The following is a 27,862-nucleotide window of genomic DNA, read 5'->3' as shown; positions in this document are numbered from 1 at the left end:
CTTCTTGTTTTCGCTTTGCTCGTTGTAAATACGTCCCCACCATACTATCTTGGAGCCTGGCACAGTCTAGAGTAGCTGGTGCTTTACGAGCTAAAACGGAACGAAAAATTTGGATCACATATTCGGGTCTGCCCTCCCCGCCAATGGCCGTCACTGGTAAGAACGTTTTGATTCATTTTGCTGAAAAGAATCATCAAATATCACTATATAATGTTTTCTAATTCGTGCAACTGTAAACGGGTTAATAGTTGTATAAAATCAGGCTCTACAAATGAGACACGTGGATTCTGCGAGAGACTACATCTTAGTTCACCCTAAACAATGGGGAGGGGGGGGGGGGGAGGCTAGGACTAAAAAAAAAAAAAGGCTAGTAGAGAAAAGTGTGGGCCGGGGTTGGAGGCTAAGATTGGAAAGTAGAAGAGACTGGTTAAAACGATGTACCATGGTTTGCTTGTGTTTCCGGAAACTTTGAATCCCAAAACTAAAGTTTAAAACTTTATATACAGTCATAATAGTCATCTTGAATTCTATATGTGTAGTGTAACCGCACTGTCTTTTCGAATTCCCCACTCCTGCGAATAGCGAATATGGAAACTCTGACGAATCCAGAAAAAGATTCGTCTAGTTGAAACGTCTGGAAAGCGATCAGGGAAAGTTGGTCGGCAGGCATTCTTGAAGAAAAGGGTATTTGTAATGCAGAAAAGACGCTAAGTTCATCAATGTAAATCAAATTTTATTTGTTAAAAGATGATGCTGATGTTACATATGCCGGGCCCCGCTTTCCGCCGATTAGCGCGAAGGCAGGGTTATATTTTGACTGGGGTTTCTTTTCCTCTTGTTAAAAAGCATTTTCTCTGATAATTTTCTTTATTTTTTTTTTTCAGAGCATGCAGTCAAATTGTATTAAAAAACGAATTATACTGAAAGTGCTTTTAAGGCTCTCATATACGATTTCAATTTAATTTGCACTAACCCTGGGTTACCTTAACCGTGCTTCGATCAACCTGGCCTTGAAAGTCAGTAGAGTTATATCCATAAACCTTTTAATTGCGATGTCAAAAGTACATTGCAATATCTGCTTTACGCTGCAGTGCTAAGTGTATGAAATCCGCTACCTCGACATACACATCCATCTTAAATAAGGCCTGTTTCAAATGTCGTGCTAATTCCGTTCTAAGCTAGCTCGACTTCAGCACAAATGTTAAAATTCAGTCTTTGCAACCTAGATTCAAGTTCCAATTTCTTTCTTTTTGAACTGTAACCGACATATATTTCTAAATACATGTATGACTAAATGTGTTTTCTTAAACCTTTGTCAACTTTCATTCAAGTTGCTATAATTCTTAGTTGCTATAATTCCTAATTTTTTAATTGTAATACCCATGTAATTTTCGAATCAAGAATGGAAATCTAATGCATTTTCATAAACCCAGTATTTACTAAAAGTGTTTGCAACTTTTTTGACATGTCGCAATTTCTTTGAACTGTAACCAACAAATATTTACAAATTATTCCTCAAGCCGAATGGGCTCTGAGCCAATAGCCCATTCGGCCTTCGGCAACTTTTATGCAAGTCGCAATTTCCTTAATTTTGAACTGTAACAACAAAAAAAATTCCATTCACTTTTCTGGAAGGGAAACTTGATCTACAACTTGATCCTATGCCGACCAATTTAGTAGTCGGCATGTCCGATACGCTTCTCCCTATCATCACTAAGGCCGTGAATTCCTCGCTCTCCTTGGGACACTATTAATGTAATGCGCATTCGATCATATCTTTTTTGCATGTTAGACTGCGCAATATAAGTAATAAACATTATTATTATTATTATGGGCAGAAATTGAGGACAGCATGGCCGCTAAGCATGCGCATTACGGATCCTAATGACCTTTACAAATGTCTGACTCTAATAAGGATTTGTATGGCGAGAGAGAAATTCTTAATAATTACAATTAACTGAAAAGGATTTTCACACCAGCGAACGTCGCTATGTTATTGTGGCAGAATGAGGCTACTTTGTGCGTAGTTTTGAGGTCCTTACTCTCGTTTCCTCGGCAAATTACGCCAGCGCCATGTATCTCGCCATACAAACACTGTATATCAGCTAAAATTACCAATATTAAAGACGAGAAAGGTGCGGCCGAAAACCTGCGAAAGTCGCGGTACAAACTTGGGCCTATTATCTTTCATTTTAAACGATTTCTACGGCAGAATGTTGCATCCAAAAATTTCCTCAAGAAGTTAAAGATACAGATGAAATTACGAGCCAATGGCGCCCGAAATTGCCGAAGACATGAACAGTTTTGTCGCTTCTGCAGCACAAAACAAGATTCCGCCGTTTTTGAACATCAAAGTCGGAAAAGCTTACATGAAATATATCATTATACGTGGGAAAACCGCTGTTTTGCATAGATAGCAGCCTCCGATTGTATTTTTTATCTGGCTATGGTGTGATGTCCGTGACAACCCGTGACAGCAAGCGTGACTAGAACGTATGGGTATGCGCAACTCTTTTTTTAACGAAAGAAAGCTTTTGGTGCTTTTACATTGCCTTTAAAGATGTAAAATATACTTTAAAGCTTGATTCTTTACTTTTAACAACAATTTTGACATTTCTGTGCCAATATTTTGAAAGAAATGTAAAACAGGCATGAGCCCGCAAATTTGACCGCTGGCTGTCGGTGATTTCTGCCCTACTTCTCTATAATGAGCCCTTTGGCTTCCAGTACCGCCTGCCCTCCTTCAGGAAGAAATGGAAGGGTACGGGCAGGCACAGTAATAGCAGAAAAAGAAAAGTTTTGATCGTACTCCTTGAGACATTGTTTGAGGTAATGGAAGTAAACATTACCCGAGTATTTGACTACTTTGCCTGTCTTTTCAGTACGTTCTCTAATTCCTACACTTTTCACTATCACCTTGTCTGTCAAATTAAACGCTGTCCTACATTGTTCGCATCGTTGTACAGTCTTGGGGCAAAGTTTGTGGTCGTCCCTGCTCACCAACTGGTATTGTTTTCCAGTAATTCTTTCCGGGTCCAAGAAACCCAGCGCAGGACCTTGCGACGAGCTTTTTGTAACCTACAAGAAAAAAGGTTTCCGTCAATTACATTATTCCATAAAAGGACCTATTGGTTTTCACGACAAGGGCCTGTTTCATCCTACTCGTGATTCCCATAATGACGGGCCGTCTAGGTATCCATTTCATATTATGCTGCAGTGTTACCAAAAAATTGGCGAGAAACACAACACGACCAATATTACGATGACGAAAATAACAAATCAACAAACGAAAAAAAAGCACAAATATACACACAAATAAACTACCTGAAATAGAATGGCTAGATAATTAAAAAAGGGACCGAAAACCAAAATTAAAACTAATAAACATACAATTGAAATTGTTAAAGTAAGGGAAAAAGAGTTACAATTACCTCCCACTGATTATTATTGGCGCCTTTGTAGAGTCGCAAGGGAGTCACCACTTGAGGCTCTGGATCTGTTCTAGTTAGAAATAGCTCCGGCTCTGGAAGATTGCATCTTCGTACTTTCTTTGAAGGAGCTGCCTTGAGACCAGCAGCACTCGGCTTCTTGTAAGTGTTGTAAGATTTAGGTGTGAATTGCCGAAAACTAGACAAATGCTGCGCCTGTCGCTGGGGACCCCATTTATTCCAGGCGACGGGATCGACCAGGAAGTGTTCATATCCAGGAGCAAGGCGATATTTTCCCAAACCTCTTAGGGCCCTTTCCTCCTCTGCGTAGAATTCCTTGGTCCAACCTTCCAGTGTTTCGGTCACTTTGGCAACTTCTTTTGGCACTTCGCTCTCCCGCAAGCGTTTCTTTTGTAGCTTATGCTTCAATTCAAGCCCGTTGGTATAGAAACGCCCGCCTAGCCGAAGTTCTTGGCGAGCTGAATAAATGAGGCAAGTCTTGAATTTTTCAGAGCGGTGCTTGTCAAACCATTCATAAAAACCTGGGACCAGGCCATCCCAGACGTCCTTCAAGCTCGCTAGCTTTGCTTCATAGTCAGCTGGGTCTTCTGAGTCGGCTAGACCGTTTTCCAGTAGTATCTGTTGTTGACATCCGTAGATGTCAGCCATAATTCTCCTCTGTGTGCTTTCGTTACATCCCATTGTTTTCAGCTTTTGGGCATCTCGTTCTTTCATGTGTTGTGTGCACCACACGTTTTGAGCCTCCTCAAAAATATCTGTCATGCCTTTGGCTATTGCCTTGTCGAGGTCATGACCAACCTTCTTGATTTTAAGTAGTTCTGGCTTGGCAATGGCTAATTCACCTGCAAACCTGCGATAGGTTTCGCGGTCCTTCTTAAAGTGCCAGAAACTAGGGCCCGGAAATTCAGGGTGCTTTCCATTTCGGTGGTTTATCAGGGCCTCGTGACTGAAAGTGGTGTCTGTAAGCCACAAACCATCAACTAGTTCGAAGGTTGTGTCCACTTGCAATATACTGTTCCCAAGTACACAGAATCTGTGTACATCCTCTAGCACATGTTCAGGAATGTTTACACATGAGTATTGTGTTTTCGTAAAGGACACAGTATTTATGCTTGGTACGCTCTTAAGGCTCGATATCAACGATTCCGCTTCGCTGTGCTTCTCAGCAGTATCCCGTGTTTCTTCAGATGCTTTCTTGTGGAACTTTCGGTTTTCTATCATTTTTGGTCCTGAGATAGTTTCACTGACAGTTTGACAAACTTGTTTTGACATTGTAGCGTATATGTTATCAATAGACAGTCCTTGGTCTAGATACTCGTCAATCGTCTCAGAAACTACAGGATCTTTCCGGAAATAGGCTGATACCGTAGGTTTCATGGCGTTACCATGGCGCTGTAAGATAAACTCTTTAGTTCCACCTGCCCACTTATACATGACCAAATACCAAGGCTTTGGTTCTCGTTCATTGACTGCTTTAACTGTGACAAAAGTCCTTGAAAATGACGGGTTGGCTTTGTTCGTTTTGTAATGTCTTGTAAGTTCATAAACCTCCTCCGGCGGAACATAATCCTTTTTGTAGCCTTTCGCTGCTTTTCTATTGGCAAAGAACAACCCATTTTCCAAATGGACTGTACGAGACCCGGAAGTACTGCTGTATTGGTAGTAGCGCTTTGCATTTCCTTTGGAAAGGTATGCTCCGTTATCATCTGCTTCTGCAGAAGCTATGGGTATCACCCTCTGATCGAGAGTAAAAATCTTATCCTCCCTTATAGCAGAGGGCTTGTGTTTCAAATCTAATTCTTCCGGGTTTTCAAGTAGGATGTTTAGGATAGTACAATGGTCCATATCTTCTGTTGTTTTTAAGCTTCTGAAAAAAACAATAAGTTTCTGTTTGAATAACCTAGTTTTGATAAGTGGTAATTTATTACACACCGAGGACCCCATTTTTGAGACTCATGTATAGATGAGGGTTTTATGGATACTAAGTGACTGACGAATGATGATTAAAAAAGATTGAATAAAGAAATGAAACAGTAAATAAAGACATGAATGAATGAATGAATGAACAAAATGAATAGAAAATCTCATGGGATATGATTGGAAAAAGCAATAACCAATGCTATGCGTTCTTTTGCTGAGGGGGTAGCTCGAGCAGAAACGCCATTCGCGTACCCGAACGAAACGCCTGTCGTCTAGGCTACTTACAGGAGATATCTAATGGACAGTCCAAAGAAAACGGGAGTGAGTAGTTCCGTTTCATTATATTTTTAAAACAAACGTTCCTAACACGTTCGTGATTATCCACTTTCACAGTCATAGTCACAGTCCTATTTATATAGATACATATTTATTTTCTGGAAACGACAGTGGAGACGAGGAGCATCCCCGTCGAGGCATTCTGCCTAAAGAACTCAGTCCGGTTCTTATTACCCAGTCTTTAGCCCGCATTTCATATACCTAGTGCCAGTTTTATATCCAGTCCAAAGTTTTATACCAAGTTCGTGCTTTATACTGACCCGGTTTTGGCTTACTGTAACAACAAGGTCAAACAGTTACATACTTGTCTTTATCCATTAACAGAGGCATGTTTTCTGTATCTTCTTCCATCTATGTATAAAATGAAATATAAGGAACTGTAATAATTATATTAGTCGCGGAAACGTTGCTTTCACTCGGTGGGCGTAACTTTGTACAACTAAATAAGAGGCTATGAAAAAGAAAGTCAGTTTTTCCGATTTAATGAATATTTGGTCAAAAATGTCGTTACCAACAGTACCACCCGTCTTAAGTTTACATTTAAGAGGCGAGTTCAAAATCAAACTTTATGGAAAAAGTCTGATGATGTTTTAGGGGATCTAAGTGGGTTATAAACTTCGGAAGCGCCCGTCAAAGACTTAAATAGGCTCCGTTTCCGCCGTCTCCGGGTCTGGTCTTTGATCCTCCTCCTCCCGGGGGGAGGGGGGGGATGAGTGTGGGCTCATTTTCCCGAACAGCGGCTGGTAATTGACGCCTAACTTCGACCCCGCTTCTCCCACTTTGGTTTGCATGGGTTCCCTGTGTAGTAGCCTCATCCATCGATAGCAGCTTCCGGAAAGAAAACAAATTGCCTCCTTCATTTTCGGGTTTTAAATCTCAAAAGAAGTCTCCATGAATCCAGTTATGATGGTTCTCAGAAACAGGCAATAATGGTCAGTCGTTAAACAAATCAGCAAGTGTCAAGTGTTCATCTTTGGCTGCTCGAAGCGTTCTCCTGATTTCAAAACTTAATGGCAGTATGCTTCTTGTAAACGATTATGTGTATATGTAAACATTTGGAGAGTTTGCCAGACACGAGTTCACAAATCTTTGATTGGACATTCTGGGCGCTTTCCATTGAACCCGAAATTCCGGAAATTTTTGTTTACACATCGAAGGTTTGGTCCGAACCGAATATTCGGGATCAGCTCAGGAGGTGGTCCACCTTGATCGGTCTGGTCATTTCGATCCGTGAGACCGAAGTGTCCCTTTCCATTTGGCAAAATTGTTGTCCCAATACCCCTCTCTTTTATCCTGCTTACAAAACCAACAACCAACCAAACGCGCAGTGGCCTAGGTCGGGTCTATTCAACCGGAATGTATCGGGCACGTGGAACTTCCGAAATTTCAAACCGGAATTTTTGTTGAATGGAAGGCGTCCTCTTTCTCTCTCTTCGGGGGAATAACACTCAGTCCCAAACAAGCAAGACGAGTGAATTAACGGCTAGATTATCACTAGCAGAGCGATGGATGATTACAGAATTCGCCGACAATCATATTAGATGTGGTCACACTACGGACTTTTACCAAGGTAAAACCGATTTACCTAGGGCAAATTCATCAAAAATCTTACGAGTTAAATTAATCTCGGGGTTTGTTTTACCTAAGTAAAAAATTCTGGGAAAGTCGCACTACCGCTATCGGCTTCCAAGGTTTTCACGCACAGTTGAATTTTTTGGAGCATAAATTCAAGAGAGCAAGATGCGCAAGGATCTAGCCGATCAAAGAGACGTTTTTTTCTTTTATCTCGCTGTTACTTCTTACGTTAATTCAATGTCTCAAGGTGAAACAGGCGAAGACGTAGACAACCCGTACCCCCCAATTTTTTTCATCGCGTGAGCTATGTCCGGTTCTGTCATCAGGACCTTCGCCGATGAGTGTCTATTGGCTAGCAACCTAGGTATTTCTTTTTCCCAAGCTATCGCTTTGGGGTAGCTGTCAAGGGAAAGTCTATTGTTCTCGAAACATATCCAAGCCCCAGACGATAAAATTTCCCTGAGGTAAGTTACCAAGGGAAAAATCAGTCGCACTTAAAAAATCAATTTCCCCAGGTAAAAAGTCTGAAGTGTGACCACAGCTATTGTGTGCTAACTTATTCCTTGCTCACCGATGTCCTTCCGGGAATAATACAGTTTTAAAAAAGGCTAGAACGCGCGAACGTGAATTGATCAAATCCGTTCATTTGTCAGACTTACTCTCATGCAAATGAAAGGAATTGTATGTAGAAAGTAAAAGAGAAATCGCGAAAAAATAAAACTTCTAATTAATTTTTGTCTTATGGTTTAGAATAAATTATGCTTTCAGATCAAAGCTGCGTAAATCGAACTGAACCAGTGCATAAAACTACGCGTTTCCTGTTTTTTACTCTCACCTATTGTAAGTGTATGGAATATGTGAGAAAATCTTAATTTTGAATGGGTATATTTCAAAAAGCTACGCAACGATCAAGAATACTAACGACAATATACAGAGCGGGGGCAGCTGTAGTGTCAACTATTACTTGTCGAGATATAGTGCGTCTTACCGTTAAAACCTTGAATGATTTTAATGTACCAAAGAGGCGGCGGGGATTAGTAGTTTTGACACTCCTGCTAGATGGCAGCCCGTAACGCACAGCGCTCGATCTCGACGATATTACGCGAAAATTGGGGACTGTGAACAGTCTATGTATTAATAGTCTCCGTGAACAGCTTTTGTTACTCACCTTTCGTACTTTATTTGGAATTTTCTTTTCTTCATTCTCTTCGTTTTCATCCGAATCACTGAGTACCACTATGGCTAAAAAACAGTCACATTAGGTGTTATATAACGTCGTGGCTTTCAATCGGGCTGGCGGAGATAACAACTAGACGGATTTTAAGAGAAAAGGCGGAATTCAAGCAGTTTAGAGAAAGTATGAATAAGAAGGAACTGTACGTACCTTCCGGATTTTCCTTTCGTAAGAACGCCATCGTGCCTGCATTCATACCGCTCGCAGTTGTACGAATGGTGACAATTATGCAATGGTGACTCATGACCACGTTTTGCTCCCGCTAAGATTCTAAATGAAATTTTCCAGACATATTCCAGGTTTCCCACCATATGTAATCACTGGTAATGTGACATTTTAAACATGATTTTAAAACAATTTAAAATCACAAACCATCAGTTGTTGCTTAAATTATAATCAAATTGTCGATAAGTTTCACAAGAGAGAGAGGAAACAAAATCAAACTCATATCCCAGCCCTCCCAACATATGAGGACAGTGCGGTGGAAGGTTTGTGTTAAGCTTAATGGTTGATGACGCAAGGGACCAGGGAGAGTAAGAGTAAGAGTAAGATTTTTTTTTGGGGGAGGGGGAGTGGATGTTTTGTTCGATTCTCGTATTTCATGTACGTGACATGTTGTCGTCTCGCCTTATTTCAGACAGTTATACCTTGTTTTAGATGGTTTTAGATTGTTTGCGAGTGGTTGTAGATGTTTTTGAGGTGGTTGTAGGTGCTTGTTGAATTTTTTGAGGTGGTTGTAGGTGGTTGTAGATGGTTGTAGATGGTTTTAGGTGGTTTTAGGTGGTTGTAGGTCGTTCCATGTTTTAGTGACTACGTTTTGGGTTCATGAACTCGACAAAACATGTCACGCACTCTACATGATAGCCAGTGATAGCTTATGATATCCAGTGATAGCCAGTGATAGCCTGTGATAGCCAGTGATAGCTAGTGATAGCCAGTGATAGCCAGTGATTGCTAGTGATAGCCAGTGATAGCCAGTGATAGCTAGTGATAGCCAGTGATAGTCTGTGATAGCCAGTGATAGCTAGTGATGGCCAGTGATAGCCGGTGATAGCCGGCGATAGCCTGTTATAGCCTGTGATAGGTAGTGATTGCTAGTGATAGCCAGTGATAGCCAGTGATAGCCTGTGATAGCCAGTGATAGCTAGTGATAGCCAGTGATAGCCAGTGATAGCTAGTGATGGCCAGTGATTGCTTGTGATAGCTAGTGATAGCTAGTGATAGCTAGTGATAGCCAGTGATAGCTAGTGATAGCCAGTGATAGCTCGTGATAACCAGTGATAGCCAGTGATAGCCAGTGATAGCTCGTGATATCCAATGATAGCCAGTGATAGCCTGTGATAGCCTGTGATAGCCTGTGATAGCTTGTGGTAGTCAATGTTAGTACATTAACAGCGGGTAGAAGAGTTATCTAGGACATATCATGTTGTATACATGAAGTCTATAATACATAGTATTAATAGGTATTAGTTATTGGGACCTGTTATGGGCCTTACATGGACGCTTTACCTAGATATATGAAAAATACTTTAGGCGTATGTAACACAGTAAACCTGTATTAAGTAGTCACCCACGGGGAATGGTGCGATGACCGCTCAATACATGATGCTTGCTTTATACAGTTAGGTTCCGCAGGTGGTAGTCAAGGTAAATCTTTAATAATAAACCACAATTATAGAGCATTTTGGGCACTTTGTGGATTAAATTTTATCTTCATGGTCTTTATTACAGGAACAAAACCTAAGGTGTCCAATCTTCGTGTATTCAGTGATGTTGCGTCTTATTTTGAGTAAGTAATTTCTTCATCAAGCTCATATTTGATTAGTGATCACCAAAGTTGAATAGATTCCATCCCTGAAAATGCCTTTATGCTCAGTAACATGTTGTTTTCATGAAATAAGTTCTATAAGTAACGTTAACCAGGGTAGAAAACACCATTTGAAAATCTTTAATGGAGGTTATGTTTCCTGGTGTTTTTGTGTGGCTCCTACCCCTACTGGCTGTTTGTTACAAATAGAGGTGCACTTCAAGTGCATCCTATGAACATTGATGATGCTAGCCTGTCACTTTCTTTGCTCCTTTCCACAGTGTCAACTGTCCAACTTCTTTAAACTTGATAACCTTATAAATTGTCAGAGAACCCTAACAATTCTGGGAGGGGAGGGAAGTGTGTGAACGAGAAGAAGCTGAAATAGGGTTGAATTTGCTAGATATCAGGACAAGACACTTGGGTAATGCCACATACAGATGAGCAGTCGGACAGTCCAAAATATAATGGACATTGTCATTTAGGCTTGTCACGCAACACGTTTTGAACCCTCCTCCTCTTGTTTGGTGGGAAAGGAGGCATGTTGCGTGGTGAGCTTAAGCGACTTCTGTTAGGAAGACCACGCCAATCTGTTAACATGTGTACAGTCTTGAGAGACAGTTTGCGAGGATATGGCTTTACATGTTATTTCTTCAGAAAATGTAATGTTGGTAATAGATTTAAACTGGACAAGAAGTTTCTACTAATACTTTGGTCAAGTTGATGAACAGTGATGTCTCCCTGGCTCTGAGAGCCAACAAGATCCCCTAAGGAAGCTATAAAACAAGGAGTCACTTTTCAGAACTGATGTGGTAAAGTGCTATGGAAAACAGGGTCCTGTTACTGGTGATAAGTTCTTCAAAGCCTTTATAGATGAACAGTGGAAGACTTTACCTTTCTTGATGAGAACTCACTGTTGGTCAAACAAGTGCAAAAAGGGGGCTTTGAACTAATAACTTTCCCTTATGGAATGGTAAGAGGTGTGGCTCTATGTAGGATTTTCAGTCACTTTTGCAACACCTATAAGCTTACTTATACTTTTTGTTTTTGGCACTTACAGAACTTTTATTTTCAATTTCACCCTTGTTGAATTTGTGTTTTATTGTGCCCTTGTCCAGGTGGAGTTAAGAATCTCAGTTCCCCCAACCCATTTAAGTTAAGATACCCTATGGCCTGTAACGAAGGTCCATCTGAGATGCACTCCTCATTTTGTGACTTACAACAGAGAAAGCAAGGTACTGCAAGTAACTTTTTAAAGATTACCACCAATGTCAGTTTGTTGATTAGGTGTAATTTACTTTTTTCTTGAATTCTTAGAGTAGCGGGAAACTTCTCACATTTTCACTGAAGCAGCCAATCACAACTGATAGACAATTCTTGTGAGCTTGACATCTGAAGACTTTTAATGTCATACACTACCCAACATTCAAAGTTCGAAAGTGAAACAATGATTGGACTGATTACTGCCAAAGCCTCTTTCATAAGCAAAATACAGGATGATCACTACATCCAAAATATCAAATTGGATGTCAGTTTATGTAACTAAAGGTTCTTAATTTCCATTTTCAATGATTCCTCAGAACTGGCACTCCTCAATTTGTGGTGGGTTAGGGAGGCTTGGCAAGAAAGGCACACTTAATTGTATCTTGATTGGGTCATTGTTGCTGTGTTAGACATATGCAGTTGTCACAAGCTTGTCAGAACAAACTAAGAGAGTGGTCAAGTTGAACATGGAGGATCGTGAAGCTGAAGATATCAATAGAGGTAAGCGAGAACTAGTTACCTTGGCAGGCCTTAAAATTTTTACTCTTTTCATTTCAGGTCCCCTTAATCATACTTTAGAATATTACACCATGGTACTAATATATAGATTTAGCCAAGCCTAAATGGAGAGGTTGAATTTTTTTCCTGCATATCTCAAAGGTTAACCTCTAAACTTCCCTTTTCAAACTTTTGCATATATAAATTTGAATAAGCATGTATAAGGGCACAACGCTTTGCCCCTTTTGTTTGTTTATTTGTTTGTTTGTTTTGGCGTAATTATTGGCTGAGTTGAATATTTCTTATTTTATATAAAGTTTAATTGCCTCCCAGTTAGCTCAATGGAAAGTGCGCTGGACTGTTGTGCGGGAGGTCAAGGGTTCAAGCCCAGACCGGACCAACACTCAAGGTCTTAAAATGATTGAGAAGAATTTGCTACCTTTCTATAACATCAAGAAATGGTTAGATATTCTAGTCTTCTTGGATAGGGACGAATAAATGGAGGTCCGGTCTCCTGCAGGGTTAGGGTAGGAGACGTTAATTTCCCACACTCGAGATTACTGTGTGATGGATGTCCTCCCCTGGGGTGGGATGGGTGGGAAGGTGAGATCGATAGACTGAAGCAGCTGCCAGAGACGCCTAATATGCTGACGTCTGTTCTTAGCCTTACACTGCACCCGTAATTCAGCCTCTGGGCTGCAAGGGGTCAGATATAAACTATATTAAAAAAATCAACAAGCCTCAAACCTACTGTCTTGATTACTTCATTACCAAAAAAAAATTTTTACATAAAAATTTCAGTTCTAATCATATGTTGGATGTTTGACACTATGGCCAGGCCAATTTGCCAAAAAAAAGCTAGGATTCAACCATGTTAAAAAATTCATTTTGATTGTACATAAAAACAGCCAGCAACCAATGAATATGATGATATCTTGACACAGAGGGTAAAAACATTTCTATTTTGTATTGTAGCGTTTACGGCGACCAAAATCTAAATTCTCAAGTTTAAGGTCGTGTCACTCCAAAACTCGGTTAATGAGGTGTTTGGGACTATTTTACTGATCGAAATGAGAAACCAAAGTTGACTGTTTGCATGAATCTTTATTCTTGAAAGGCAATCGATCAGGAACCACAATCAATGACGAAAATAAGAATTATTCTCACAGTCAATCAATCTTTCGAACGATCGATTGTAAACTGAAACAACAATACAACGAAGGTCTATCAATCTAACGAAAAGCTGCGGAATACATGATCAAAGAATCGTGTGTGAAATACTGAGCTCTAAAGTCTATAACAAGATTGACAATACAAGTAAAATGGAACAAAAGTTGGGAAATAAATTAAAAGAGTTTTGATGACTGATTAACAGCCTATTGTTCTATCTAAATGATGGGCGTTCACTGAGTAGAAAATTGGCGCGAATTTGGCCTTTAAATCTTAAATCTATACAGATCATTGCAATATTTGTTGATATATTGTCGCCCAACACTGAAAAGACTGGAAAAGAAAAAACAAAGTTACAAATAAAGGTACTCACATATCAATCCCGCTTGTGCCAGAGGTTGATAAAATGAACGGGCGAAAGTTTACCAAGGCTATTCAAAACTTACGAAGAACTGATTGAAGGGTCGCTAAACTTACCTTTTATATGCGCGTGGAGACGCTGAAAGGTCCGATTACAAAACCAATAGAAATACAGAAAAACAGATAAGCATTGTAACTATGTGACTATCTGAGATCATTCTGAAATTAATGAACTAATCAATAATCAATCAAAAAATGAGCCTTGTGGCTAATGTCCTTAACAGTGTCAATAGTTTGGTAATCAAGTGTATACTCAGCTGCTTAATGCCTAACCAATACATTAGGTTTTCTTTGACTCTGCAACTTGCAATGCTTGCTTTTGTTAATTTTTTGTTAATTTTTTTTCATTTATTTATTTCTCCAAACCTTAGCAAAAATTAGATACAAGGGGAAAAATAAAGTTGATGGTTTCTTTGAGGATGTGCTATGGCTAATGTAACTGATGAAAGGCGATCTTTTTAATTTCTAAATCACTCTTATTGTGGGGAGACACAAGACAGTCATCTGGACATCTTAGAAGAGAAACGGGAAGGAAATGAGATCATAGAAAATTACATTGTGGGTGGTTTGAGTTGTAAGTTGGAACTCTTAATCTGTTAGTGATTTATTTGTGGGACATTAAATATATCTTATTAACCAAGCACGAGGGTCATACTGGGAGAATATCGGCCTGAGGTCTTGACAGTACAGACCAAGCGCAGCGAGGTCCGTACAAAAAAGACCAAGGGCCAATATTCTTCCAGTACGGTCCCGAGCAAGCTTGGTTAATAAGAGATTTATTATACAACTGAAGTTCAGAGGGACACATGTGCGGTATCATTCGGGACCATTCGGGGAAGTGCCTGGTCCAATACTGAGAGAATATTGACTGGCAATAGAGCATTTTGATTGGTTGATTTTAGTTATTGGCCTTCTGACTGCCTGAGTCATGTAATAATTAACAATAATTCCACGAGCGCGCGTTGGATATGAGATGATAAATAGCCAACGAGGCGCGTAGCGCCGAGTTGGTTATAATCATCTCATATCCAACAAGCGAGAGTGGAATAATTGTTTTATTAAAAAAACGCCCCCAAGATATTAGACAAATCTTCTCGACTTTATTTTGTGAAAAGAAACCGGATTTAACAATGTACAGAAATTAGATTATGGTATATTGGCTCATATACCATAATGGCTGAGCCAATAAAAAGTCTTAAATTGCATTATCCAATGATCCAGTTTTTAATAATGATATTTATACAAAGATTATGAGAATTATGATATGATTATAACAGATGTAGTGTGGCCACAAAACAGTTCTTCTTTTTAACTTCACCTGAAGAGTAACTGTTGGTGCATGTAATTTTGTTTTGATCAGGCATTTAAATTCCAGTGTTACTCCATTTAAGGTGTTGAAGACAGTAGTTTTGGTTCATGCCCTATTCCACTTCAAGCAATAAAGAAATTTCAAGGGCAATCCAAACAGATTTCACATGATGGTTTAACCCGTACCTGTTAAGATAATGATTTTATGTATGGACTTTGTGTTAGATACACTTCAAAAAATTCTTCAGTAATCTACTATTTGTAACATTCGTCATGCAATGCCAGTTTGAGAACAGTAGAAATTCAAAGCAAGTTGTCCTCAGATGGGTGCCTTGAAGCCTTCCAACACTCGTCCAGACAAGAAGCTAGAAATTCTACTTTTTTTGTTTACACCTTAACATTGCATGGTCCTTTCTTTGTTCTTTGTCAGGTACAGAGCCAGATTTGTTCTCACCAGGAGTAAGTTTCTAAAGCTCTAAATTCAAACCTGTTTTAAAAGCCTTATTCTTATAGTAATTAACAGTTGATTAACATTTTTTAAATTTTAAGAGTTTTTAAATGTAGCTATTTTCAACTAACACAATATATCCACTTTACCAATACATTATTTACTGACATAGAATCTATCTACATGCTACTAATATATATGTGTACAATGGCCGTTTTCACACTAGAGGACGGACAAATCGTCTGGATGGACAAATCGTCTGGCATTTGTTGAATTTGAATTTGAGAAGGCCATATGCCGAAAAGTTGTCCATCTTATGAGTGCAAAGAGAACGGCACTAGGTCGTGTTGTAAAGCAAAATGGCTGCTGCCATTTTGAAACTTCCCATAAAACCTCGCTCTATTGCTAGTCCCATTTCCTCGCGGTGAGAAAATCGAACATTTCATCGTCTGATATGAATTTAAGTCCTACTGTTGTCGACTTGTTCGTCTCGACGGACAAATCATCTTCAAAAAGTCGTCTTTCCAGATGGCCAAATATCAGACGATTTGTTCGTCAAAAAATTTGTTCGTCCTGTTTTCACATCAGATGATTTGTCCGTTCAGACGATTTGTCCGTCCTCTAGTGTGAAAACGGCCAATGATTATAGTTATGTGTTAAGGGTTTATCAATGTAACTATCATCCAATTAATGGTAAACCTCTACTTAACTTACACATTGTATAATATGTACTCATTGAGACTACCTGTTGTGCTAGGTACACACTAATCTTTATATGCATTTATTTGGGGATAAATTTCTTGACAAATATCTTGAGAATTGGAAAAATGGCTGCAACATAGCATGCATGTACATTTATAATAATAATAATAATAATAATAATAATAATAATAATAACCTTTATTTTAAGAGGGTGACACCAATTACTTTTGAAAGTATTCTCCCTAGTGGCCCTCTAAAACACCCACCCATCCCCCCATCCATCCCACCCACCCATCCCCCCACCCATCTCGCCCACCCATCCCACCCCAGGAGAGGACATCCATCACACAGTAATCTCATGTGTGGGAAATTAACGTCTCCTACCCCTTCCGTGCAGGAGACGGGACCTCTATTTATTCGTCCCTATCCGAGAAGACTAGAATATCTAACCATTTCTTGATGTTATAGAAAGGTAGCAAATTCTTTTCAATTATTTTAAGGCCTTGAGTGTTGGTCTGACTGGGGGCTCAAACCCTCGACCTCCTGCACAACATTCCAGCGCTCTATCCATTGAGCTCACCGGGAGGCGATTTGGTTAGATCCTGTGAAAACAAATGCCAATGGGTCCTTCTCTGCTGAGTCAAATTATACAATTAACAATGTAGGCACAACCTGAAATGAATTAATCAAGAAATACTGAGAGAGGGAAATAGAATGTTACTTTTTTTTTAGATGGAACCCCCGCAACCCAAAAGAAGAAGGCTAGACACAGATTATACGTATGCTTTAGGTCTGTTACAGTATTGGATAGATATTTTTCCATTATTGACAATAATATTAATGTTAGCAAAAGTAGTGCATTTACCCATGGATAAAGTAGCAGTTTTTTTTTAATTGGAAAAATGGGATCTGTCTTAGCTATATCTGTCAAGTTATTTGATTTTGCTCTGGGTATGGTCTTTCACTCTTGCCGCTGTTCACTTAATCACACCCACAAGGAATCCTGTAAACTAGGCTATCTTAAGGAGCCAGGTCAATGGCATTTTTGGGCTGCAGTAGGTGTTACAGTAGCATGGTCTTTAACAAGAAGTATGCCTTGTTTTTGAAAGCTGTGGCAAAGTTGTTCATATATTCAACCCAATGAATAACCACAACCTTTTTTTACAACAAACAATAAGTTTTTCATTGATGTCTTTGTCAGATGATCTGGATGAGTTGGAAGTGTATGGTAAAGAAGAACAATCTGGGGTGAAGTTAACATCATACACATTTGAAGTGAGTTTGTTGTATTTGACATATATGTGTCAACTCTGTGAAAGTAAATTATTTTCACTGAGAGAAGTACTGCCAGCCTATGTAAATGTAGTTTGAATCTACTGAGTGATTGTACTAATATTACTGTGTACATTGAAGTAAGGTAAATTAAAGGGGGAAATATAATACACACACCATAATTATGATACTATGGATATATCAACAAAGTTGAAATGGTAAATTAGCCACCGTAATGACTACAAAAGCTGACGTTTCGAGCGTTAGCCCTTCGTCGGAGCGAAAGACAAAGGGCTAACGCTCGAAACATCAGCTTTTCTAGTCATTACGGTGGCTAATTTACCATTTCAACTTTGTTGATATATCCATATTATTTCGTTACTCCCACTGACACAGCCCCAAACAGTTTCTTTCGAAACTATTAGCCTTTATTCATAATTATGATACTGTTGTCTTGTTAAAAGGTATGTGACAGTTTGCTCAACATAGGACCTTGTACTAGTGTCGATATGGGAGAGTCTGCATTTCTTTCAGTGAGCCTTTGTGATCAGAGTTTTGTGTGTAAAGAAGCTTTTGTACAATGAGTTATATTTTGTTTGCTAACCTCCTCACAACATTGAAGAGATGAAACAGGCAAATGAAATGATAAAAATTAAGTTTCAAAAATGCATTGAAAGGGGAAGAATATTGCATCAGTAGTGCATGTAAATTGTGCAAGAGAGCGTAGTCACTAAAACATGGAACGACCTACAACCACCTAAAACCACCTAAAACCATCTACAACCATCTACAACCACCTACAACCACCTCAAAAAATTCAACAAGCACCTACAACCACCTCAAAAACATCTACAACCACTCGCAAACAATCTAAAACCATCTAAAACAAGGTATAACTGTCTGAAATAAGGCGAGACGACAACATGTCACGTACATGAAATACGAGAATCGAACAAAACATCCACTCCCCCTCCCCCCAAAAAAAATCTTACTCTTACTCTTACTCTCCCTGGTCCCTTGCGTCATCAACCATTAAGCTTAACACAAACCTTCCACCGCACTGTCCTCATATGTTGGGAGGGCTGGGATATGAGTTTGATTTTGTTTCCTCTCTCTCTTGTGAAACTTATCGACAATTTGATTATAATTTAAGCAACAACTGATGGTTTGTGATTTTAAATTGTTTTAAAATCATGTTTAAAATGTCACATTACCAGTGATTACATATGGTGGGAAACCTGGAATATGTCTGGAAAATTTCATTTAGAATCTTAGCGGGAGCAAAACGTGGTCATGAGTCACCATTGCATAATTGTCACCATTCGTACAACTGCGAGCGGTATGAATGCAGGCACGATGGCGTTCTTACGAAAGGAAAATCCGGAAGGTACGTACAGTTCCTTCTTATTCATACTTTCTCTAAACTGCTTGAATTCCGCCTTTTCTCTTAAAATCCGTCTAGTTGTTATCTCCGCCAGCCCGATTGAAAGCCACGACGTTATATAACACCTAATGTGACTGTTTTTTAGCCATAGTGGTACTCAGTGATTCGGATGAAAACGAAGAGAATGAAGAAAAGAAAATTCCAAATAAAGTACGAAAGGTGAGTAACAAAAGCTGTTCACGGAGACTATTAATACATAGACTGTTCACAGTCCCCAATTTTCGCGTAATATCGTCGAGATCGAGCGCTGTGCGTTACGGGCTGCCATCTAGCAGGAGTGTCAAAACTACTAATCCCCGCCGCCTCTTTGGTACATTAAAATCATTCAAGGTTTTAACGGTAAGACGCACTATATCTCGACAAGTAATAGTTGACACTACAGCTGCCCCCGCTCTGTATATTGTCGTTAGTATTCTTGATCGTTGCGTAGCTTTTTGAAATATACCCATTCAAAATTAAGATTTTCTCACATATTCCATACACTTACAATAGGTGAGAGTAAAAAACAGGAAACGCGTAGTTTTATGCACTGGTTCAGTTCGATTTACGCAGCTTTGATCTGAAAGCATAATTTATTCTAAACCATAAGACAAAAATTAATTAGAAGTTTTATTTTTTCGCGATTTCTCTTTTACTTTCTACATACAATTCCTTTCATTTGCATGAGAGTAAGTCTGACAAATGAACGGATTTGATCAATTCACGTTCGCGCGTTCTAGCCTTTTTTAAAACTGTATTATTCCCGGAAGGACATCGGTGAGCAAGGAATAAGTTAGCACACAATAGCTGTGGTCACACTTCAGACTTTTTACCTGGGGAAATTGATTTTTTAAGTGCGACTGATTTTTCCCTTGGTAACTTACCTCAGGGAAATTTTATCGTCTGGGGCTTGGATATGTTTCGAGAACAATAGACTTTCCCTTGACAGCTACCCCAAAGCGATAGCTTGGGAAAAAGAAATACCTAGGTTGCTAGCCAATAGACACTCATCGGCGAAGGTCCTGATGACAGAACCGGACATAGCTCACGCGATGAAAAAAATTGGGGGGTACGGGTTGTCTACGTCTTCGCCTGTTTCACCTTGAGACATTGAATTAACGTAAGAAGTAACAGCGAGATAAAAGAAAAAAACGTCTCTTTGATCGGCTAGATCCTTGCGCATCTTGCTCTCTTGAATTTATGCTCCAAAAAATTCAACTGTGCGTGAAAACCTTGGAAGCCGATAGCGGTAGTGCGACTTTCCCAGAATTTTTTACTTAGGTAAAACAAACCCCGAGATTAATTTAACTCGTAAGATTTTTGATGAATTTGCCCTAGGTAAATCGGTTTTACCTTGGTAAAAGTCCGTAGTGTGACCACATCTAATATGATTGTCGGCGAATTCTGTAATCATCCATCGCTCTGCTAGTGATAATCTAGCCGTTAATTCACTCGTCTTGCTTGTTTGGGACTGAGTGTTATTCCCCCGAAGAGAGAGAAAGAGGACGCCTTCCATTCAACAAAAATTCCGGTTTGAAATTTCGGAAGTTCCACGTGCCCGATACATTCCGGTTGAATAGACCCGACCTAGGCCACTGCGCGTTTGGTTGGTTGTTGGTTTTGTAAGCAGGATAAAAGAGAGGGGTATTGGGACAACAATTTTGCCAAATGGAAAGGGACACTTCGGTCTCACGGATCGAAATGACCAGACCGATCAAGGTGGACCACCTCCTGAGCTGATCCCGAATATTCGGTTCGGACCAAACCTTCGATGTGTAAACAAAAATTTCCGGAATTTCGGGTTCAATGGAAAGCGCCCAGAATGTCCAATCAAAGATTTGTGAACTCGTGTCTGGCAAACTCTCCAAATGTTTACATATACACATAATCGTTTACAAGAAGCATACTGCCATTAAGTTTTGAAATCAGGAGAACGCTTCGAGCAGCCAAAGATGAACACTTGACACTTGCTGATTTGTTTAACGACTGACCATTATTGCCTGTTTCTGAGAACCATCATAACTGGATTCATGGAGACTTCTTTTGAGATTTAAAACCCGAAAATGAAGGAGGCAATTTGTTTTCTTTCCGGAAGCTGCTATCGATGGATGAGGCTACTACACAGGGAACCCATGCAAACCAAAGTGGGAGAAGCGGGGTCGAAGTTAGGCGTCAATTACCAGCCGCTGTTCGGGAAAATGAGCCCACACTCATCCCCCCCCTCCCCCCGGGAGGAGGAGGATCAAAGACCAGACCCGGAGACGGCGGAAACGGAGCCTATTTAAGTCTTTGACGGGCGCTTCCGAAGTTTATAACCCACTTAGATCCCCTAAAACATCATCAGACTTTTTCCATAAAGTTTGATTTTGAACTCGCCTCTTAAATGTAAACTTAAGACGGGTGGTACTGTTGGTAACGACATTTTTGACCAAATATTCATTAAATCGGAAAAACTGACTTTCTTTTTCATAGCCTCTTATTTAGTTGTACAAAGTTACGCCCACCGAGTGAAAGCAACGTTTCCGCGACTAATATAATTATTACAGTTCCTTATATTTCATTTTATACATAGATGGAAGAAGATACAGAAAACATGCCTCTGTTAATGGATAAAGACAAGTATGTAACTGTTTGACCTTGTTGTTACAGTAAGCCAAAACCGGGTCAGTATAAAGCACGAACTTGGTATAAAACTTTGGACTGGATATAAAACTGGCACTAGGTATATGAAATGCGGGCTAAAGACTGGGTAATAAGAACCGGACTGAGTTCTTTAGGCAGAATGCCTCGACGGGGATGCTCCTCGTCTCCACTGTCGTTTCCAGAAAATAAATATGTATCTATATAAATAGGACTGTGACTATGACTGTGAAAGTGGATAATCACGAACGTGTTAGGAACGTTTGTTTTAAAAATATAATGAAACGGAACTACTCACTCCCGTTTTCTTTGGACTGTCCATTAGATATCTCCTGTAAGTAGCCTAGACGACAGGCGTTTCGTTCGGGTACGCGAATGGCGTTTCTGCTCGAGCTACCCCCTCAGCAAAAGAACGCATAGCATTGGTTATTGCTTTTTCCAATCATATCCCATGAGATTTTCTATTCATTTTGTTCATTCATTCATTCATTCATGTCTTTATTTACTGTTTCATTTCTTTATTCAATCTTTTTTAATCATCATTCGTCAGTCACTTAGTATCCATAAAACCCTCATCTATACATGAGTCTCAAAAATGGGGTCCTCGGTGTGTAATAAATTACCACTTATCAAAACTAGGTTATTCAAACAGAAACTTATTGTTTTTTTCAGAAGCTTAAAAACAACAGAAGATATGGACCATTGTACTATCCTAAACATCCTACTTGAAAACCCGGAAGAATTAGATTTGAAACACAAGCCCTCTGCTATAAGGGAGGATAAGATTTTTACTCTCGATCAGAGGGTGATACCCATAGCTTCTGCAGAAGCAGATGATAACGGAGCATACCTTTCCAAAGGAAATGCAAAGCGCTACTACCAATACAGCAGTACTTCCGGGTCTCGTACAGTCCATTTGGAAAATGGGTTGTTCTTTGCCAATAGAAAAGCAGCGAAAGGCTACAAAAAGGATTATGTTCCGCCGGAGGAGGTTTATGAACTTACAAGACATTACAAAACGAACAAAGCCAACCCGTCATTTTCAAGGACTTTTGTCACAGTTAAAGCAGTCAATGAACGAGAACCAAAGCCTTGGTATTTGGTCATGTATAAGTGGGCAGGTGGAACTAAAGAGTTTATCTTACAGCGCCATGGTAACGCCATGAAACCTACGGTATCAGCCTATTTCCGGAAAGATCCTGTAGTTTCTGAGACGATTGACGAGTATCTAGACCAAGGACTGTCTATTGATAACATATACGCTACAATGTCAAAACAAGTTTGTCAAACTGTCAGTGAAACTATCTCAGGACCAAAAATGATAGAAAACCGAAAGTTCCACAAGAAAGCATCTGAAGAAACACGGGATACTGCTGAGAAGCACAGCGAAGCGGAATCGTTGATATCGAGCCTTAAGAGCGTACCAAGCATAAATACTGTGTCCTTTACGAAAACACAATACTCATGTGTAAACATTCCTGAACATGTGCTAGAGGATGTACACAGATTCTGTGTACTTGGGAACAGTATATTGCAAGTGGACACAACCTTCGAACTAGTTGATGGTTTGTGGCTTACAGACACCACTTTCAGTCACGAGGCCCTGATAAACCACCGAAATGGAAAGCACCCTGAATTTCCGGGCCCTAGTTTCTGGCACTTTAAGAAGGACCGCGAAACCTATCGCAGGTTTGCAGGTGAATTAGCCATTGCCAAGCCAGAACTACTTAAAATCAAGAAGGTTGGTCATGACCTCGACAAGGCAATAGCCAAAGGCATGACAGATATTTTTGAGGAGGCTCAAAACGTGTGGTGCACACAACACATGAAAGAACGAGATGCCCAAAAGCTGAAAACAATGGGATGTAACGAAAGCACACAGAGGAGAATTATGGCTGACATCTACGGATGTCAACAACAGATACTACTGGAAAACGGTCTAGCCGACTCAGAAGACCCAGCTGACTATGAAGCAAAGCTAGCGAGCTTGAAGGACGTCTGGGATGGCCTGGTCCCAGGTTTTTATGAATGGTTTGACAAGCACCGCTCTGAAAAATTCAAGACTTGCCTCATTTATTCAGCTCGCCAAGAACTTCGGCTAGGCGGGCGTTTCTATACCAACGGGCTTGAATTGAAGCATAAGCTACAAAAGAAACGCTTGCGGGAGAGCGAAGTGCCAAAAGAAGTTGCCAAAGTGACCGAAACACTGGAAGGTTGGACCAAGGAATTCTACGCAGAGGAGGAAAGGGCCCTAAGAGGTTTGGGAAAATATCGCCTTGCTCCTGGATATGAACACTTCCTGGTCGATCCCGTCGCCTGGAATAAATGGGGTCCCCAGCGACAGGCGCAGCATTTGTCTAGTTTTCGGCAATTCACACCTAAATCTTACAACACTTACAAGAAGCCGAGTGCTGCTGGTCTCAAGGCAGCTCCTTCAAAGAAAGTACGAAGATGCAATCTTCCAGAGCCGGAGCTATTTCTAACTAGAACAGATCCAGAGCCTCAAGTGGTGACTCCCTTGCGACTCTACAAAGGCGCCAATAATAATCAGTGGGAGGTAATTGTAACTCTTTTTCCCTTACTTTAACAATTTCAATTGTATGTTTATTAGTTTTAATTTTGGTTTTCGGTCCCTTTTTTAATTATCTAGCCATTCTATTTCAGGTAGTTTATTTGTGTGTATATTTGTGCTTTTTTTTCGTTTGTTGATTTGTTATTTTCGTCATCGTAATATTGGTCGTGTTGTGTTTCTCGCCAATTTTTTGGTAACACTGCAGCATAATATGAAATGGATACCTAGACGGCCCGTCATTATGGGAATCACGAGTAGGATGAAACAGGCCCTTGTCGTGAAAACCAATAGGTCCTTTTATGGAATAATGTAATTGACGGAAACCTTTTTTCTTGTAGGTTACAAAAAGCTCGTCGCAAGGTCCTGCGCTGGGTTTCTTGGACCCGGAAAGAATTACTGGAAAACAATACCAGTTGGTGAGCAGGGACGACCACAAACTTTGCCCCAAGACTGTACAACGATGCGAACAATGTAGGACAGCGTTTAATTTGACAGACAAGGTGATAGTGAAAAGTGTAGGAATTAGAGAACGTACTGAAAAGACAGGCAAAGTAGTCAAATACTCGGGTAATGTTTACTTCCATTACCTCAAACAATGTCTCAAGGAGTACGATCAAAACTTTTCTTTTTCTGCTATTACTGTGCCTGCCCGTACCCTTCCATTTCTTCCTGAAGGAGGGCAGGCGGTACTGGAAGCCAAAGGGCTCATTATAGAGAAGTAGGGCAGAAATCACCGACAGCCAGCGGTCAAATTTGCGGGCTCATGCCTGTTTTACATTTCTTTCAAAATATTGGCACAGAAATGTCAAAATTGTTGTTAAAAGTAAAGAATCAAGCTTTAAAGTATATTTTACATCTTTAAAGGCAATGTAAAAGCACCAAAAGCTTTCTTTCGTTAAAAAAAGAGTTGCGCATACCCATACGTTCTAGTCACGCTTGCTGTCACGGGTTGTCACGGACATCACACCATAGCCAGATAAAAAATACAATCGGAGGCTGCTATCTATGCAAAACAGCGGTTTTCCCACGTATAATGATATATTTCATGTAAGCTTTTCCGACTTTGATGTTCAAAAACGGCGGAATCTTGTTTTGTGCTGCAGAAGCGACAAAACTGTTCATGTCTTCGGCAATTTCGGGCGCCATTGGCTCGTAATTTCATCTGTATCTTTAACTTCTTGAGGAAATTTTTGGATGCAACATTCTGCCGTAGAAATCGTTTAAAATGAAAGATAATAGGCCCAAGTTTGTACCGCGACTTTCGCAGGTTTTCGGCCGCACCTTTCTCGTCTTTAATATTGGTAATTTTAGCTGATATACAGTGTTTGTATGGCGAGATACATGGCGCTGGCGTAATTTGCCGAGGAAACGAGAGTAAGGACCTCAAAACTACGCACAAAGTAGCCTCATTCTGCCACAATAACATAGCGACGTTCGCTGGTGTGAAAATCCTTTTCAGTTAATTGTAATTATTAAGAATTTCTCTCTCGCCATACAAATCCTTATTAGAGTCAGACATTTGTAAAGGTCATTAGGATCCGTAATGCGCATGCTTAGCGGCCATGCTGTCCTCAATTTCTGCCCATAATAATAATAATAATGTTTATTACTTATATTGCGCAGTCTAACATGCAAAAAAGATATGATCGAATGCGCATTACATTAATAGTGTCCCAAGGAGAGCGAGGAATTCACGGCCTTAGTGATGATAGGGAGAAGCGTATCGGACATGCCGACTACTAAATTGGTCGGCATAGGATCAAGTTGTAGATCAAGTTTCCCTTCCAGAAAAGTGAATGGAATTTTTTTTGTTGTTACAGTTCAAAATTAAGGAAATTGCGACTTGCATAAAAGTTGCCGAAGGCCGAATGGGCTATTGGCTCAGAGCCCATTCGGCTTGAGGAATAATTTGTAAATATTTGTTGGTTACAGTTCAAAGAAATTGCGACATGTCAAAAAAGTTGCAAACACTTTTAGTAAATACTGGGTTTATGAAAATGCATTAGATTTCCATTCTTGATTCGAAAATTACATAGGTATTACAATTAAAAAATTAGGAATTATAGCAACTAAGAATTATAGCAACTTGAATGAAAGTTGACAAAGGTTTAAGAAAACACATTTAGTCATACATGTATTTAGAAATATATGTCGGTTACAGTTCAAAAAGAAAGAAATTGGAACTTGAATCTAGGTTGCAAAGACTGAATTTTAACATTTGTGCTGAAGTCGAGCTAGCTTAGAACGGAATTAGCACGACATTTGAAACAGGCCTTATTTAAGATGGATGTGTATGTCGAGGTAGCGGATTTCATACACTTAGCACTGCAGCGTAAAGCAGATATTGCAATGTACTTTTGACATCGCAATTAAAAGGTTTATGGATATAACTCTACTGACTTTCAAGGCCAGGTTGATCGAAGCACGGTTAAGGTAACCCAGGGTTAGTGCAAATTAAATTGAAATCGTATATGAGAGCCTTAAAAGCACTTTCAGTATAATTCGTTTTTTAATACAATTTGACTGCATGCTCTGAAAAAAAAAAATAAAGAAAATTATCAGAGAAAATGCTTTTTAACAAGAGGAAAAGAAACCCCAGTCAAAATATAACCCTGCCTTCGCGCTAATCGGCGGAAAGCGGGGCCCGGCATATGTAACATCAGCATCATCTTTTAACAAATAAAATTTGATTTACATTGATGAACTTAGCGTCTTTTCTGCATTACAAATACCCTTTTCTTCAAGAATGCCTGCCGACCAACTTTCCCTGATCGCTTTCCAGACGTTTCAACTAGACGAATCTTTTTCTGGATTCGTCAGAGTTTCCATATTCGCTATTCGCAGGAGTGGGGAATTCGAAAAGACAGTGCGGTTACACTACACATATAGAATTCAAGATGACTATTATGACTGTATATAAAGTTTTAAACTTTAGTTTTGGGATTCAAAGTTTCCGGAAACACAAGCAAACCATGGTACATCGTTTTAACCAGTCTCTTCTACTTTCCAATCTTAGCCTCCAACCCCGGCCCACACTTTTCTCTACTAGCCTTTTTTTTTTTTTAGTCCTAGCCTCCCCCCCCCCCCCTCCCCATTGTTTAGGGTGAACCAAGATGTAGTCTCTCGCAGAATCCACGTGTCTCATTTGTAGAGCCTGATTTTATACAACTATTAACCCGTTTACAGTTGCACGAATTAGAAAACATTATATAGTGATATTTGATGATTCTTTTCAGCAAAATGAATCAAAACGTTCTTACCAGTGACGGCCATTGGCGGGGAGGGCAGACCCGAATATGTGATCCAAATTTTTCGTTCCGTTTTAGCTCGTAAAGCACCAGCTACTCTAGACTGTGCCAGGCTCCAAGATAGTATGGTGGGGACGTATTTACAACGAGCAAAGCGAAAACAAGAAGCGGGCATATCCCATCACTCCCAAGAAGAGTTGGCTTCCAAAACATAATAAAGGTATATAAAAATCCAGGTAAATTACTTTAAATACAATCATTCACTTTTAAAATTTTTCAAATCATTTTTATTAATTTCGGCTCGTCTTACCCTGTTTTCTTCTGAATCAATTGCATTATAGATTTTATTTCAATAACATTTTTAACAATGATTACACCTACTAGTCTCCGTTTCCTTTGTCGTGACGCCGGGGAGTTTAGCCTTGCGTGATGAAACAGGAAACGGGTGTGAAAGACATTAGGGTTAATCTAAAGGAGTCACCGGGAATGTACAAACATATTTGGTGGATGATAAACAGATGCTAAGAAAATTAACTTGTCCTTAGGAATGTAATCCGCCACCTCAGAACAAAACAGC

The 27,862-nt window shown here is 39.7% G+C and overlaps 3 protein-coding genes across 9 annotated transcripts; 2 read left to right on the top strand and 1 right to left on the bottom strand.

Annotated features, from left to right (window-relative positions):
• Nucleotides 1-716: 716 nt before the first annotated feature.
• LOC148734194 (uncharacterized) lies at nucleotides 717-8,800 on the bottom strand. Its single transcript, XM_088752172.1, has 5 exons — nucleotides 8,665-8,800; nucleotides 8,449-8,522; nucleotides 6,010-6,056; nucleotides 3,432-5,316; nucleotides 717-3,078 (listed from the first exon to the last, which is right to left on the bottom strand). The coding sequence occupies exons 1-5, from the start codon at nucleotides 8,756-8,758 to the stop codon at nucleotides 2,695-2,697; spliced, it is 2,484 nt and encodes an 827-aa protein (XP_088608298.1). The 5' UTR covers nucleotides 8,759-8,800; the 3' UTR covers nucleotides 717-2,694.
• Nucleotides 8,801-9,326: 526 nt separating this feature from the next.
• On the top strand, nucleotides 9,327-19,305 carry LOC148734193 (cleavage and polyadenylation specificity factor subunit 1-like). 7 transcript variants are annotated; one of them, XM_088752203.1, is made up of 9 exons: nucleotides 9,327-10,161; nucleotides 10,246-10,303; nucleotides 10,979-11,301; nucleotides 11,440-11,556; nucleotides 11,995-12,085; nucleotides 15,411-15,439; nucleotides 16,863-16,920; nucleotides 17,332-17,405; nucleotides 17,867-19,305. In XM_088752203.1, the coding sequence occupies exons 5-9, from the start codon at nucleotides 12,052-12,054 to the stop codon at nucleotides 17,984-17,986; spliced, it is 315 nt and encodes a 104-aa protein (XP_088608329.1). In that variant the 5' UTR covers nucleotides 9,327-10,161; nucleotides 10,246-10,303; nucleotides 10,979-11,301; nucleotides 11,440-11,556; nucleotides 11,995-12,051; the 3' UTR covers nucleotides 17,987-19,305. The 7 variants fall into 7 exon arrangements, with proteins under 7 accessions (XP_088608329.1, XP_088608333.1, XP_088608327.1 ...); XM_088752207.1 differs by having other exon boundaries at nucleotides 11,902-12,085; nucleotides 18,620-19,305; XM_088752201.1 differs by having other exon boundaries at nucleotides 11,902-12,085.
• LOC148734192 (uncharacterized) lies at nucleotides 18,654-26,737 on the top strand. Its single transcript, XM_088752171.1, has 5 exons — nucleotides 18,654-18,789; nucleotides 18,932-19,005; nucleotides 21,398-21,444; nucleotides 22,138-24,022; nucleotides 24,376-26,737. The coding sequence occupies exons 1-5, from the start codon at nucleotides 18,696-18,698 to the stop codon at nucleotides 24,757-24,759; spliced, it is 2,484 nt and encodes an 827-aa protein (XP_088608297.1). The 5' UTR covers nucleotides 18,654-18,695; the 3' UTR covers nucleotides 24,760-26,737.
• The last annotated feature ends 1,125 nt before the right edge of the window (nucleotides 26,738-27,862 follow it).

The sequence above is a fragment of the Stylophora pistillata genome, chromosome 3, assembly GCF_964205215.1.
Source record: "Stylophora pistillata chromosome 3, jaStyPist1.2, whole genome shotgun sequence".
NCBI lineage: Eukaryota > Metazoa > Cnidaria > Anthozoa > Scleractinia > Pocilloporidae > Stylophora > Stylophora pistillata.
Note: the sequence above shows the minus strand (reverse complement) of the source record. Positions and strands in the feature narration are given on the sequence as shown.